Raw genomic sequence first — 14,426 nt, 5'->3', positions numbered from 1 at the left:
GAGTTTTTGCTGAAACGATCTAGATACACTGTTTATTCGGCTCTCCTGTAATCAATCAACGGTTTTGGTAACCAAAACTTGGCACCCAGGCAAGTTTAAGGCTTGCGCATCGAGTACGGCGCATAGATTGCGCTCATCGCTAAGAACGCACGAATTACGTTATTCGCGCGAATAATTTTACGCATGATTATTGGCAACCGGCAATGACAGAAGAAAATAAAATACCGTAGTTCACCTGTTTTGGAATTGAATGACATCTGCAGCTTGCTTCAGTGCGAATATCGTGACAGTTACAATCTTATAATCGTAGAACATAATCATACGGTGCCTGGGCGAAGCGCGCATGCCGGCGGCGCAAAAGTTCACAGCGCAGGTCTGATGTAGCAGAGAGCATATTGCTGCAGAGCCGCAAACAAGGAAGGATTCTCCGGTAGTCCATAAACCATTTTTCTGTCGTCAAACGGATCAAGCTTTTTGTGAGACTTGGATCGGTCACAAAAAGCGGGATTCGCTTTTCGCATAGGAATTGGCGAGCCGCAGAAGTCAGGATATCTGTACTTTGCTGGGTGGTTAATTGTGAGTATAAGCCTCATAACACCGTCGAACCTCTTCGCGATCCACGCATATCTTCGAGTGGCAGCCTCGAGCTAGCTTCGCTCGATGTCACGATGCGTGTCTGTGGGCGTTAGATCTTTATTTCATTCCTTCTACAACTTCTACTACCCTCAAGATCTAACCTTTCTTCATCCATCCATCCTCCAATCGTCCCTCATCGTCGCACCGGTCTGTCCTTACTTACCAATTTAAGATTCAATCGATGAAAATTTTATAACAAACATGGCCGTCCGCCGGTGTCTTATTACCTGCTTACACCTCTGAATAACAAAGGTCTACGGACGTATTTTTGTCCCGCGTTTCATTCGGATCAAGGACCGGCAAGTGCCTGATGGGCTCAACGCGTCATCGTAGAACCCAGCGTACTTTCTGTCCTTCACCTCACCGCGTGTTTGTTTCGGACGAACCAGTCTAGTTATGTGACGACGATCTCCTATTTTCGCAATACAACAAGCGTGCTCTTCGACGACTTGTCACTTCACAAAAATACAGCTATTTTTCTATCTTTCTATCTATTTATCTACGGCTATTCGCCGCAGGATTTTTCATCCACAATTTGTGTCAAATTTACAAAAGTATTTGTGGAACTCCTTTCGGGACGTGTAAATTTTTTACAACGAAAGTGTTGAAGGATTGATCTTAAGGTTGATAAGTATTCAGATACGGCAGGTTTTAGAGTTCGGTAAACCGCAATATTTGAACCGGTATGTGGAGTGATTATTTCTAAACTCTAATCTTATCGGTAAGTCGGATGCTAAAGGATATCATTGAAGCATGTGACTTACCCCTGAAATTACTTTCAGGATTAGCTGTATGGTTAGGCATTAGATAACCATGTCGATTCTGATATTTTAATATGACAAATCTGGGTCAGAATGCAAAAGTAGATGTAGAGTTGTGCATTTGAGAGTCTGTTTGTAGCTGATTTTCAAAAATAGAAAATCCACTTCCATCAGTATCTAAAAAATATGCATCGAATAAGTGAACGGTAACAATTCAATCTCAGAGAAATATTGATTACTCTCTAAAAATTTTTGTACAAGCTTCAAATTTTTAAGGTGACATTTAATTTTCCTCAGTCGAGCAATAAGCTGCTCACTTGATTTCACAGAAATAGATATGCACATATGTCTAAATATTGGCTCAGTTGTTGCGCAAAATATTTTCCTTCTCAACAAAACGATAATTATTATTTTTTGTTTTACAGAATAATAACATGGACGAGATGCGTCATTCTCAACAAGTCGTGCCCAATATCATGAGTGGAATTGGGGTTCAAACTATACATCCTAACAGCGTACATCGTCATGGCAGGAATCGTGTGACGATGCACACTCTTATGTCCGAGGCATTACCGTTGGACGAGGCAGCACGTTTAGAAATGAAGGCAATGCCTGCTAAAACTCCTGTTTCCGTTTTGCAAGAGCTTCTGTCTCGCAGAGGCACTACCCCAAAATATGAACTTGTACAAATAGAGGGTGCCATACATGAACCTACCTTCCGTTATCGTGTCACTGTCTCTGATGTTGTTGGTAAGCATGTCCTATAAATTTTTTCACCTAAGAGTTTGTGTAAATGTTGAAGTAAATAGTTGGCCGTATTAAATGTTAAGTAATTAATTGAGAGTTCAATTCTTTTGTGTAAAACAAGGGTCTGACAAATGGTTTTCTTTTACCCAGTTTGGTGTTGATGGAATCCAGTAAATAAGGATAATTGATGAAAATTAATTTTGCAAGCATGATAGCGTAGGTTCTACACTTTTATCAAAATATTTTTAACTGTCACTACAAATAATTGTCTAAGTTCTTCACTAATTGTTCGCATTCTTGTAATACAACAAGGCTGAAATATGATTTTCAATTATCTCATACTAGTGTCAACCAATATGAATGAGTGAGAGTGTTATTTTGATGTAATAAATGATTGAACATCAATTTCCTAAGCATGGTAGCTTATATTGAAATATCTGTTCACCCTTTCAATTTCAATGGAAATTATAAGTAGCACTGATTTTTTTCAATCATATAATATTCTATTCCAATCCAGTCCATTACTAAATCATTCAACATTGAAATTGATACTTATTTGATGTTCGTCATACTCCTAAATATTTTCTCGTATAAAAGACAAAATTATTTGGCATTCAGCCTTCATTTTTGAGTATTAATGTGCGCTGATTTAAACTGAAGTTTTGTCATAATTTTTTAGAATTTTCAAATGCTTCTGTAGAATCAGCTGTATAGTCTAGCATTAGTCTTTGCACCGTGTCACTTTTGGAATGAATCCATAAGATCACTCGAAAAGAATTGCACGAATGAAGCAGATTTAACCATTTCAGCTATGGGGACTGGGAGATCTAAGAAGGAGGCAAAACACGCCGCAGCTAAAGCAGTCCTCGACAAACTGATTGGAGTAAATACTGAAACATCAGAGGGTCCACTGCCTAACAGCATATCTGAGTAAGTACACTGTATTTTTTTATTTCTCCGATGTTTGTTCATTTTGTGAGATGTTGTTTTCGTGAGTTAAGAAAAGATTGAGAAAATAAGACAATTGCTGACGTTATAACAGGGGTCAGAATCTTCAGGAACTGCAAAATTATGGGGAGGACAAGGTCGTTGGAAATCCAATTGGTTCGTTGCAAGAAATGTGCATGTCTAATCACTGGCCTCCACCAAAATACACCATGGAAGGCGAGGAAGGGCTACCTCACGAGCGACAATTCACCATTGTCTGCTCTATACTGAAGTACAGGCAAGTTGGAATTGGGAAAAGCAAGAAACTTGCTAAACGACAAGCTGCTGACAAGATGTGGCGCACTTTGCGTGATACGCCGATTGAGAACAATCAGAGTCCAGGAATTGACGATGACGAGGTAGGCAAAATACGTTCTGTTAACAAATTTTCTAGAAATAGTGAGAGTATTAAAATTTTTGCATCAGCTATTGCAGAAGGCAAATGTGTACACAGTATAGTTCCTGAGGTAATAATGACATGTGAGTTGAGTTGTGTCTGTTTTATAATGAAATCATTCGGATACCAATCGGAAATAAATGAGTTGGCTTTTTAATCATTGCATAGTGTGAGATGAAAAATGAATTTCAAGTGTGTGTGTGGGGCTAGCGAAGTGGAAGTGACATAGCCAGTTGGTATATTTCTATCTTTCTTGTTGTAAGAATCTATAACGGACAAATTATCTTCGCCTTCTGTGATAATATTGGAGGTAATTTTTTCATGTGCACTAACTAACTATGCTTGGATCATTTCCACTTCATTTTATATTACGTTACTAATATTATTGCTACGTAAATTTAGGACAGAGAGAAGAACACAAAAAAAGAAACAACCGAGTCTGATCAAACCTTTACCTGTGTGAATATATTATTCATCTCTGTATAATTTTGTTGTCCGTTATAGATTGTGCAAAGAAACGCGAATATGAGTGCTCGTTATGCTGATTTGAAAGATAGCAAAATATCAACACTGACACCTCCCCACAGCCTCAAGGTTTCCCAATTCCACAAGAACCTCAAGTCTTCCACAGGCGTTAAACTTTGTCAACTACAGGTTCGTATTTTTACCGTTTAGATACAATTCGTCTCGCAAATTTCGGTTTTTCTGCCTAAATAATTCCCACGTGCATAACACAGTTCAAAATGCTGTATGTTAATACCGTATTAGCCAGAGTATAAGACTATCCTAAGTACAAGTCGACCCCCATTTTTTTGAGTTTTTTCCACGAAATTTTCTTAGAAACCGAATATAAGTTACCATGACAGAAGTAGGTATAGGTATTTATTTTTTGTAATAGTTGAGTTGAGAATGAAGTTTTTTCTATCGATAAACAAAATTTCCAAACATGTTCCAACAATATATCGGCGTCAAAAAACCTCAACTCATATTCGGGCTAGTACGGTATGTAGGACAAATAGGTATATATTACGTCCAACCTTTTACCAAGTCCCAAAATCTATTCCGACATATAATTGTGTATATCCGCAAGTCATTGGATTCTCAGTACATTGCAAGCCTCGATAGTTCTTGTATTACTATTATAGAGTTTTATTTGCTTTAGAATACATGTTTGAATGATGGGGACATCAATCTGGTGCAGTTCCTGCAAGAGATTGCCTCTGAGCAGATATTCGAAGTTACATACGTTGATATCGAAGAAAAGTCCATTAGCGGTAAGTTGATTCAAAATGAATTTTTTCAGTTTCTATCACGCATTACCCATTGAATCATCAACCCTTAGTAGACTTATTTGACATCAATTTTATCGTTCTGATCAAGATTCGTTACAGATATACTGTGTGATTATTTTAACCTATGTGAATTCGGTATTGTGTGTAAAATTAATCTCTAATCACATTGCATGAAATTTTATTAAACTGGTATTTGCTTCGCAAAATGGACAGATTCGATAAAAAATTCCTTATCTCAAAAACATCAATATTTATTTTTTAAACTGGTGTGCATGGAAATTGTGTAAAACTTGTACATTATTTTTCTTTCAATTGTAATGTTCTGTAAGTACTAAGTTTAGATTAACGTCCTCTTCTGTCGTTGGTATATCTTCCTTAATTTGCTCGTTGAATGCGAGTCCTATCAAGTATGGCATCCGATGTGATTTCTCCATACAGGAGTGGAGAAATTTATCATAGTATCCCATACCATGACCGAGGCGTTTCCCTTAACATTCCAAAGTTTGAAATGAGATCATGATGCTTCATATGTATCAAAGTATTGAAAATTCAATATTATTATTGTCAATAGTCTTCCACTTTACAAATTTCTAGCATTAGTTCTAAGATCAAAGATATCCGAATGCTGTAATCGGCAAAGACATTTGAAAAAAGTGAAAATGTTTTTGTTCGATAATTTACAAACATACAACAAAGTTTATCAATTTAAAATCCTGTGACCTTAAAAAAGAGTAACTAAATTTCATACCAGAAAGCACAAATTTGGGAAGTACGAAGACAGACAAATAATACCATTTTGATCTTTACGAAAAAGTAACGATGTGTATGGTTACGCATAATGGGAACTTACCATCTAGGGAGAAAGCTACACCTGGTAGTATCACCAAATCGAGCCCCCCTGAAAATGAAATTACCTGATTAAATATCTGCACAAATGATGTTAATGTTGCTTGTTTTTTGAATATCACAAATTTGATGATTTAAACAGCAAGAATTTATATGAATCGTAATTGTTCTCCTTTTCTTCTCTAATATTATATCGATATTTACCAGTTTCAAGAGCATTTTCTCTCACATCGTTATCAGTGGGCTGTTTGATATTCCACTTTGTTAATGGTAAGCTCTCGTAATCCTCCATCGACGAGACTCTGACCATTTCCATTGTTTTTCCATTATATCTTGGTACAAATGCTAATTTTTTTAATTCAAAAATATTCTTCAATATTTTCGTAGTGTCTATTTCATCTGATGTACTCAGATATAGCGAGATTCTCGTGCTTTTTTTATATTCTGCCAAACTGAATAACTGAAATCGAACAATTTGAAGTGTAAAAACTTCTTCCTCAAATGTCTCATCGACTGACAACAATGTTAATAATCAAACTCATCTTTCAAGCACAATTTGAAGTGAACATAAATAAAAATATCTTTGGACTCTGTGATCCTAAAGTTCTAACCTCTAAATGGAAACTACAGTTATAAGCGAGTACAGTATTTTACTAATGATATTGCTTACCCGTTCGTGAACTTTCTTAGATTGTCTTAATTTCTCTTCTGTGGTTATCTTCTTTAACGCATTGCTGATATCTTGACGGAGCTTTTTTTTAGCTGCAGTAACGGCCATCTCAGTAAATTTTTTAGCTGGAACACGTGCTGCTTTTGTTAGGAATGTGAACTTGAGACTGACACTTGAGAATGCACGGAAGACAGACATGCTCTTTGCAAACTCACACATACTTACTATTAGTAAGCAGTATGGATCTGCCAGTTATCGATGTGTTTATTTCACTCTACAAACAATTCAAAAAATAAACAATAAAATAAAAAACAAGACGCCACTGCGTAGAAAGTTAACTCCTGCACCAGCAGTCACAATCACATTTTCCTACATCGTATAGGAGAAATTACTTTAATTGTAGGGTCAATGGTTAAATTGTCTGGGCTGCTGCATTGCATAATAATCTTGATAATTATGCTTATAGTTATATACTCTTATAGATTTTATATTTGTCTTCAGATACTATTACGTTACACATATGATTCAGAAAGCTGAAAAATTTTTCAAACTCCTACTTTCAAACATTCTAAATTCGTGTCTACATTTCTTTATTTTGCATCGAATTTATTCAATTCAATAAAAACTTCCATATTTCGTACCCAGACAATAGAAATTGGTAAAAATAAGGTAATATCTGTTCTCTAGTTCTGATATAATGCATGCAGAATGTAAAATATGCTATTTCGATAAGTATGACTGTGACAATTCAAAATCCTGAGCTCTTCTTCTACCTTGTTTAAATGGAAATGGCCGTTTTGAAATTCTAAAAGCCTCAGCCTGGAAGATTTTGCTTACTTATGGAGTTGACCCAGCGAATCAAAAGGTAGTATGTGGAAACGTTTGATATGACTTCAATATTGATTTTGTTACAGGAAAGTGTCAATGCTTGGTCCAGCTTTCGACATTACCGGTTGCGGTATGTTACGGATGCGGTGTTACCAGCAAAGATGCTCAGGCTAGTGCGGCTCAGAATGCTCTTGAATATTTGAAAATCATGACTAAGAAGTGAGCCAGCGCTCTGCTCCTGCCAGCCGTCACTATCGACCGTATTGTCGATAGCAAACTACCACAACGTTCGTCACTAAACGCAATCGAAAATAGTAATGCAGACTTTAAACAGAAATTGACAGTCGGTCAAGTTTTAGACAAGAACAAAATTGGACACAAGTCATCGTTGTCATCCGATCATGGAGGTACTAAAAACAAAGTTGTCAGAACGCAATCCACGAACGAATACACACCGTTCAATTCTGTGGCAACAAAGAACCAGCAAGTGCTAAAACGAAATGTCAGAACTTCTGATAATTTAAACTCAAGTGATCAATCAATGGGAAAAAATATTAGAACGAATCAACCAGCATTGAACTCAAATCATGCAAATGTTCGGTCATTGAAAAATCAAATTGACAATTGTTCGAAAGATTATCACGGTGTTAATAAATTATACGGAGAGTTTCAGGCAAAGAATAAGAATTATTCTACCCATACAGACGGGTACAGTAAAGGAAGCACTGCTAATCATCAAGAGTACAAGCAAAGGAATAATAACAACACTGGCAACGCAAACCTCCCTCAATCGAGATATACAAATCGATCAATGACAAGTGTACAACAACAACAAGTATTGCAAAGAGATTGCAAAAATTTAACATCTAGTGGTAACGTATCGTCACGCAATGATACCACGGGTACAGCAACAACAACAACGGCAGTTACGACGGTCCACAACAAGGCATTGGAGCAGCACAACGTGGTCCCTAAAATGGGTCAGATTAATTTTCCACCATTGCGAGCGCCGCAGAGCATCGTTAACGTCAGGCATCCCTTTTTGACGGAAGCCAGAATGAAGCAGCAAAACGCAGATATCGGAGCGGTTAATATTAACAAGCAAAAATCGAGCGTCGCAAGTTCGTTGCAGAACAGTGTTAAGGAATTAGAACATAGTAGGCAGACTTACCACGGCTACAGTGGCTCGCCGATCGCTAATATACCAAATGTTCAAAGTTTGGCCAACATTACTAGCATCGCTCAGTACCCAAGGCCAGATTCTTTCCCTCAGCAGACACTGGCCAGTGTACTTTTTCCAGAATCATCACAGTTTCCTCAATCTCCTCCCTACGCCACGCCGCAGCTCGGTCAAATCAATCAATTCCAAGCTTACGACCCGGCCAGCTTTACACCCACGCCTGTAAACGTGAATTCAGTCATACCACAATTTTCTGCGGAAAGCCCGCTTCCATATCCCCAATTCGACAGCACTCACCAATTTGTGCAACCCAATCATTACCCTACTGCTGATATGGCCAATGGTCAATACCAGTATCAGGCCGCTAGCGTTGGCCAAATAACGGACTCGCCTTTATTCATACAAAGTCTTCAGAGCCCGCTTACTCTCGCTGATCAGTATGCGGCTCCGAATTATGCGCAAGCTCTTAGAACTGAATTAATACCGAGATTAAGGAGGCCACCACGGTTTAACAAGTAGTTGAAAAGAAAATTTACCAGAACAATTATCATCCTATCTATTCTTCTATCACAACGCTGTTTAAGTATTCGCGATTGATTGGAAGGCGGCATGTACGAATTTCTCACATACGTAAAAATACTGTTTTTCAAAAGCTGCGACGCCGACACAAAGCAAGTTGTTACAAAGATTAAAAAAACACAAATTTGCACGGTTTACGATTTCTTACTGACTTTAGTGACAAAAAATTGAAATTGTCCAACAATATTACTTGACTGGGATTCTTAATGCGTTCTTATTATAATCTGAACAATACTGCATAGTAACATGTAATGTAAAACAAGGTAATAATAGTTTCACGTTGAATCACATAAGGAATAGTAAAGATTGAATGAATTCAAACTTTCGTCAATAAACATTATGTAAAAAATCTCAATCCGCTCACAGAACTGTAACCTGTCCACTTACTGTTCTCGGTATTAGTGTTGGTTTATAGCTATGTGTCCAAATCCTAGTTCTTGATAAATATGCAAATTTTTTACAACTATCGGAGATGCCCGTGAAACAAATCAGCATTTGCGTAATATTCTTGACGACGCTGTGAGAACACCGTAAAGAGATTTTTTGCAACGGAATTTCAGGATGTATTAGAGTAACGCACCTGTATTCTAACAAACGCTACCTGATTTCACGTTTATTTTTTATTTGTACTTGCATTTCAAGTTATACACGATGTGTATCGCTATTTTTTATTGGACGGTCAACAGTTTTTGTTTTCTTTTATTTTTCTTCTTGTTTTTACCCCTGTATACAAATCTACACTGTATTATAAGGTGCGGTGAAAATTATTTCAATTTCAGATCCATTTTGAAATAAATTTTAACCAATCCTTTGTACACCGAAAACCGTAGAGAAGAAGAGGAGACTACTGTGAAATATAATTTTTTACATACTACCAAAGCACAGTACCCCTCTCCACCTCCAATCCAATGATTAAAGAAAAAGAAAGAAAAAGAAAAAAAACGAAAGAAGATGAACAAAAACACGTGTTTTGCATTAGGTTTTTTGTCCAAATTACGTGACGCGGCAGGGCTTGAATTAAGCTCTGGTGTATATGACCTGTGACTCAACCTGAAAACAAATAATCTTTAATGTGAATATATGTCACCACATTTAGATGTGCTAAATTGTACATACGTTATGCGACTTTCTTTTTAGTCATCGTTTTGTTATATATATATATATATATATTTTTTTTTTTCAATTTCTTCTGTTAGCCAATATAACCGCTTAAAATTTGCTGATTGATAATACAAGGCACGGAAAGAAGTCTATATTATCACATTGGCAAGTTAGGCTTTGCGTTACTGAAGAAGCAAAATTCTAAATTTTGTGTCTTCTTGAAGGTTTAATATATAAACAGACCAATTATCCGTTTTGGTAACAATTATAATTGACGAAAGGTCATCTTGGAAGCAAACTCGTGAGGTATATAATGCTTCGACGGACAACGGATATATATATATATATATACGGATAAAGCATACCTTATGGATATATAAAAGTAAAAAAAAAAAGGAAGAAAAGAAAGAAATTCATTGTGAGATAATAAATATGATACAACGCTTAAATAATTTGTTATAATTATGTACTGAAACAATTATTGATCGACAACGCTGTATACTTTGCATAATATTGGTGGAGATTTTTTCAAAATTCTCATAGTTGTATTACCTATAGTAAAATTCAATTGATGATTACCTACTGCTATACGTAAATGTATAAAGATGATGTGCTTCTAAATCAACATGTATGAATACATCATATGTACTCGGGTATTATTTTATGAAATACCTATTCGTAATGTATACTTGAATAATGCATGTTATATCTGTCTGCAAGAACCCTGCGGCCAAATTTATACACGCGAAGAGATACAGAGCTGCCCGGCAGTAAAAGGCATAGTTATAACCTTGGGGTTTATATTTATATAATAATAATATAATATTCTATAATTTATCCAACTTAATACGACTCGTCTCATTTTCGGACTTGAAGTCACTGCGCCAAAATGAAAACAAAAATTTGATATCGTTCAACGATGATTTTCTTGTTCCAGTTGAATTTTCTTCCCCCCCTAACATTTATTTTTTTCCGTGCATCTGACGACATGCCTGGCATCTCTACTTTGTCTAACAAATAAGTGCACAATGTAAATGTTGCGTTTCGCGATTCTTATATAGGTATATAAGTATAATTGCTGCGTAGTAACATAGAGGTAGAATAATTACTTGTAAACTCATAAGCATCGCGTATTACTATACTCGTATTATTAATAGTTAAGGATTCTTCATTAAGTACACAACTGTTATCCACAGGAAATTTTGTGTGTATTAAATTTTGAATAACTTGTATGCATGATGCACAATACAGATATTGTGTACACCTACAGTATCAATATTGATGCGTGAGTATTTATGCCGAAATAAGATGAAGATTAGAACAAAAATCTGCAGAAAATTGTAACAGCAACATGCATTGTCCATATTTGTGCGTAGCTTTGGAAATCTACCCCAATCCAAGATGCGCTTTAACTATACATACTTGGCCAAATTGTGCCTGTCTCTTTGTAAACAAATGTCTAGTCCGAAAAATTTGAAGTCTGTTCGGGGCATGTTACACGATTGACCCCGTTAGCTCAAAAATGATTTACATTTATATTTATTTATTTTTTTCTTTTTTTTTTGCATCGGACTTATCAATGGCGTTGTTATTGAATTGGCGAAAAAATTCCTCTTGCGATTCTCATGTATTGTTTATGTAATGGTTATAAAATACAAACTTCGAAGTTGATGTACAAAAAACAAATTATACATGCATTATAAAAGTGTCGAAAATTATCTCCAAGCGATATAGTTCTGTGCTCGATATTCATAACAATCAAATTTGCCGTAACAGCAGATGACGCGTTAATGGCCGCCATGACTAAATTTCGTGGTCCACTTTGCGACTTGAGACCACGCGTTCTATGAATTAATATATCAAGTTGTAGGATATTAAAGTTCGAATCACTTTTTTATCGAATGCAGAGAAATATTTTTTTATACTAACGTCACGACGCCATGTTTTCAAAAAGTATAGACGATCAGGTTTGAACGATTCCAATTTTCGGAAATAACTTCTATTTGAACTGAGATATCAGTAATTATTAACTTCATGTTGCAATTTCTTCATCGGCTGCAAATAACTGCAATTCAATAAATTTATATTTTCCAACTGAATTTAACTTATACGGTATTGCACATATAGTAATAAGTTATAATACTTTTCCGTTGGTGAATACGAGTTATTTAGATGCAAAGTATAGAGTGTGACGATTACATTATCGAAGTTGTGCTCAAAGCAGCTTCCACGTTGAAATTTAAAGTTGAGAGTTAATTCACAAGAATCAATCATTGTTATACGTATTTGGCTAGTACATATAATTTCGGTTAGTGATCTTAACGATAAATGCTTATCGCTAAATGTGAAATTTTCTTACATCGGCGTGTAGTTCATTCAGTTTTCATTTTGTTACTTTTCAAAAAACAAAAAAGAAGTTTTTTTTTTTTCCTTTACTTTCTTCTAATTGCTATTGCCATTATTTTTCTCGTAATTTATAATTACGCGTACGATGTGGGTATCGCGACTGTACTTGTCTCATCATGCCTTTATGTGTAAACAAATTATATTAATTTGGTAGGCGTTTTTGTCGGCAATCGCGATAGCGTGTAAGAATTGTAGGCGACTGAAAATGTCGTGATTATATAATGAGTACTTTACCGAATCATTGGAAGAATTACCGGCCATGCCCCCTCCCCCACCCTCCCCCATTCCCAGTTATAAATAGTTTACCCTTATTTATGTAAAATTAGTTGCCCTAATGAAAATTTAGAGTATATAGAATTCAATCAACTATAATGATCATTTTGCTTTCTTAATTTAATGTTTGAAACACTGAAAATATTAATAACGATAATGATAATAAATAATAATGATAATGTATCGAACATTTCGATTTTCAAACCAGTTTTGTATAAGATTTGAAATCTGATTCTAAATAAAAAAAAAAAAAAACATAATTATAACGATGAAATGGAACACTGGATCCGGTTTTCCTATGATATGGCTTTAATATTGAACCGCTAATATTAAATCACATGTTTCACGAAAAAATTGAAATGGCGTCACATTGATATAATAGGTAAATATTAGAATAAATTAAATTATATGAAAAGAAAATACACACAACAAAAAGAGAAGGAAAGAATAGTGCAGGTGATAATGGATATTCAAACATAACGAAACTGCGATTCATTGGAAATCACAAACATAGATCTCAAGTATTTATACAGTTGTAAAAAGTACATGAAAAAAAAAAATATATTTATGGATTCTGATTGCAACAGTGAAAGCAAGCGCTGTAGAATATATTGCAAAAACTTTCTACCTAAATGATTGTCAAATGTTGTCAACTACTTGCCGAGTTGTGTAAATCGATATGAAATTCTTTACACTAGACGAGACATGTAGTGAACAATTAACGATTTATTATTCACCGTGTATAATAGGACGTATTATTTCTTGTGTATTATTGCACTGGATTTATTATTAGTTATTTCTTTGTGTAACGACTGATTTTTTTTTTTTTTTTACTCTTGTGTTTCATTATAGTTTACTTCCGCGAAACAAAGTGGCGTAAAAATTTTGACATTCAAGTCAAGCAGCATTTGAGCACACAACACGGACATAACATACAGATAACGACGGGCTTGTTTACCGTTATATACTCTAAATTGTACGTCTATATCTGACCGTTTCCATTTTAGAGTCGAAACACACGAAAAGTCAAAGAGAATAGGAAACCTGTAACCGATCGACGTTGTTCTATGTATGATTGTGCGTGTAACACTGTTAATAAACTATAACTGATGATGCTTATGAAGTACACGAGGATTACGTATTATACATATATTATGCATAAACATGCGTACAATTGATGTTAACCTGTTATAATTATCCTTACGTAAAAATCCTCGAACTTGAACGGTCCTTCGCTACTGGTTAAGCTTGCAGCCTTATTTTTTATTTGAAAAAATTTCTACTTGTTTCCGAATTTTTCTTCCCTCTCTTTATCCTGATGTATATATTAGACATTCACTTCCGTACCGTATATTAATTATTTCAATTCAAATTCTCTTGCAAATAAATTCGTTCGATATACCAAACGAGTCAAGCTTTTATGTTTAACTTATCTTCTTATATTTCATTCAAAGAAATTGCGACGCGATTCTAGGTAGTAGCTCGTTACAATTCCCACAATCTCCGCGTGGTTTTCGTAACACGGCACATTGTTACGGGGGAGAGGAGACGAAACTGCGTGGGATAAACCGGAAGTCCGTATCGTCGATGATAAGGATAGCCGTCCGTTTCACACGCTGCGCCATCGCCGGTTCCCAGTCCTGGTCTTCAAAACTAGCCTTGATAATATTTATCGTTTCCTGGAGTAAAATCTACGTTTTACTGCTCCTGCAAATTGTTCGTA

The 14,426-nt window shown here is 35.6% G+C and overlaps 2 protein-coding genes across 8 annotated transcripts; one reads left to right on the top strand and one right to left on the bottom strand.

Annotated features, from left to right (window-relative positions):
- Window positions 1-260: 260 nt before the first annotated feature.
- On the top strand, window positions 261-13,003 carry LOC124211241 (protein Loquacious-like). 4 transcript variants are annotated; one of them, XM_046610087.2, is made up of 7 exons: window positions 305-576; window positions 1,823-2,147; window positions 2,939-3,074; window positions 3,187-3,490; window positions 4,033-4,182; window positions 4,691-4,802; window positions 7,251-13,003. In XM_046610087.2, the coding sequence occupies exons 2-7, from the start codon at window positions 1,832-1,834 to the stop codon at window positions 7,385-7,387; spliced, it is 1,155 nt and encodes a 384-aa protein (XP_046466043.1). In that variant the 5' UTR covers window positions 305-576; window positions 1,823-1,831; the 3' UTR covers window positions 7,388-13,003. The 4 variants fall into 4 exon arrangements, with proteins under 4 accessions (XP_046466045.1, XP_046466043.1, XP_046466046.1 ...); XM_046610088.2 differs by having other exon boundaries at window positions 359-576; window positions 2,954-3,074; XM_046610089.2 differs by lacking the exon at window positions 4,033-4,182 and having other exon boundaries at window positions 261-576.
- Mthfs (methenyltetrahydrofolate synthetase) lies at window positions 4,876-7,238 on the bottom strand. Of its 4 annotated transcripts, XM_046610092.2 has the most exons (6): window positions 7,110-7,238; window positions 6,562-6,610; window positions 6,337-6,461; window positions 5,871-6,126; window positions 5,671-5,718; window positions 4,876-5,307 (listed from the first exon to the last, which is right to left on the bottom strand). In XM_046610092.2, the coding sequence occupies exons 3-6, from the start codon at window positions 6,442-6,444 to the stop codon at window positions 5,129-5,131; spliced, it is 591 nt and encodes a 196-aa protein (XP_046466048.1). In that variant the 5' UTR covers window positions 6,445-6,461; window positions 6,562-6,610; window positions 7,110-7,238; the 3' UTR covers window positions 4,876-5,128. The 4 variants fall into 4 exon arrangements, with proteins under 4 accessions (XP_046466048.1, XP_046466049.1, XP_068989402.1 ...); XM_046610093.2 differs by lacking the exon at window positions 6,562-6,610 and having other exon boundaries at window positions 7,110-7,221; XM_069133301.1 differs by lacking the exon at window positions 6,562-6,610 and having other exon boundaries at window positions 7,174-7,191.
- Window positions 13,004-14,426: the final 1,423 nt, after the last annotated feature.

Source organism: Neodiprion pinetum, chromosome 2 (genome assembly GCF_021155775.2).
Source record: "Neodiprion pinetum isolate iyNeoPine1 chromosome 2, iyNeoPine1.2, whole genome shotgun sequence".
Taxonomy (NCBI): Eukaryota; Metazoa; Arthropoda; class Insecta; order Hymenoptera; family Diprionidae; genus Neodiprion; species Neodiprion pinetum.
This window is presented reverse-complemented; position numbering and strand designations above follow the sequence as displayed.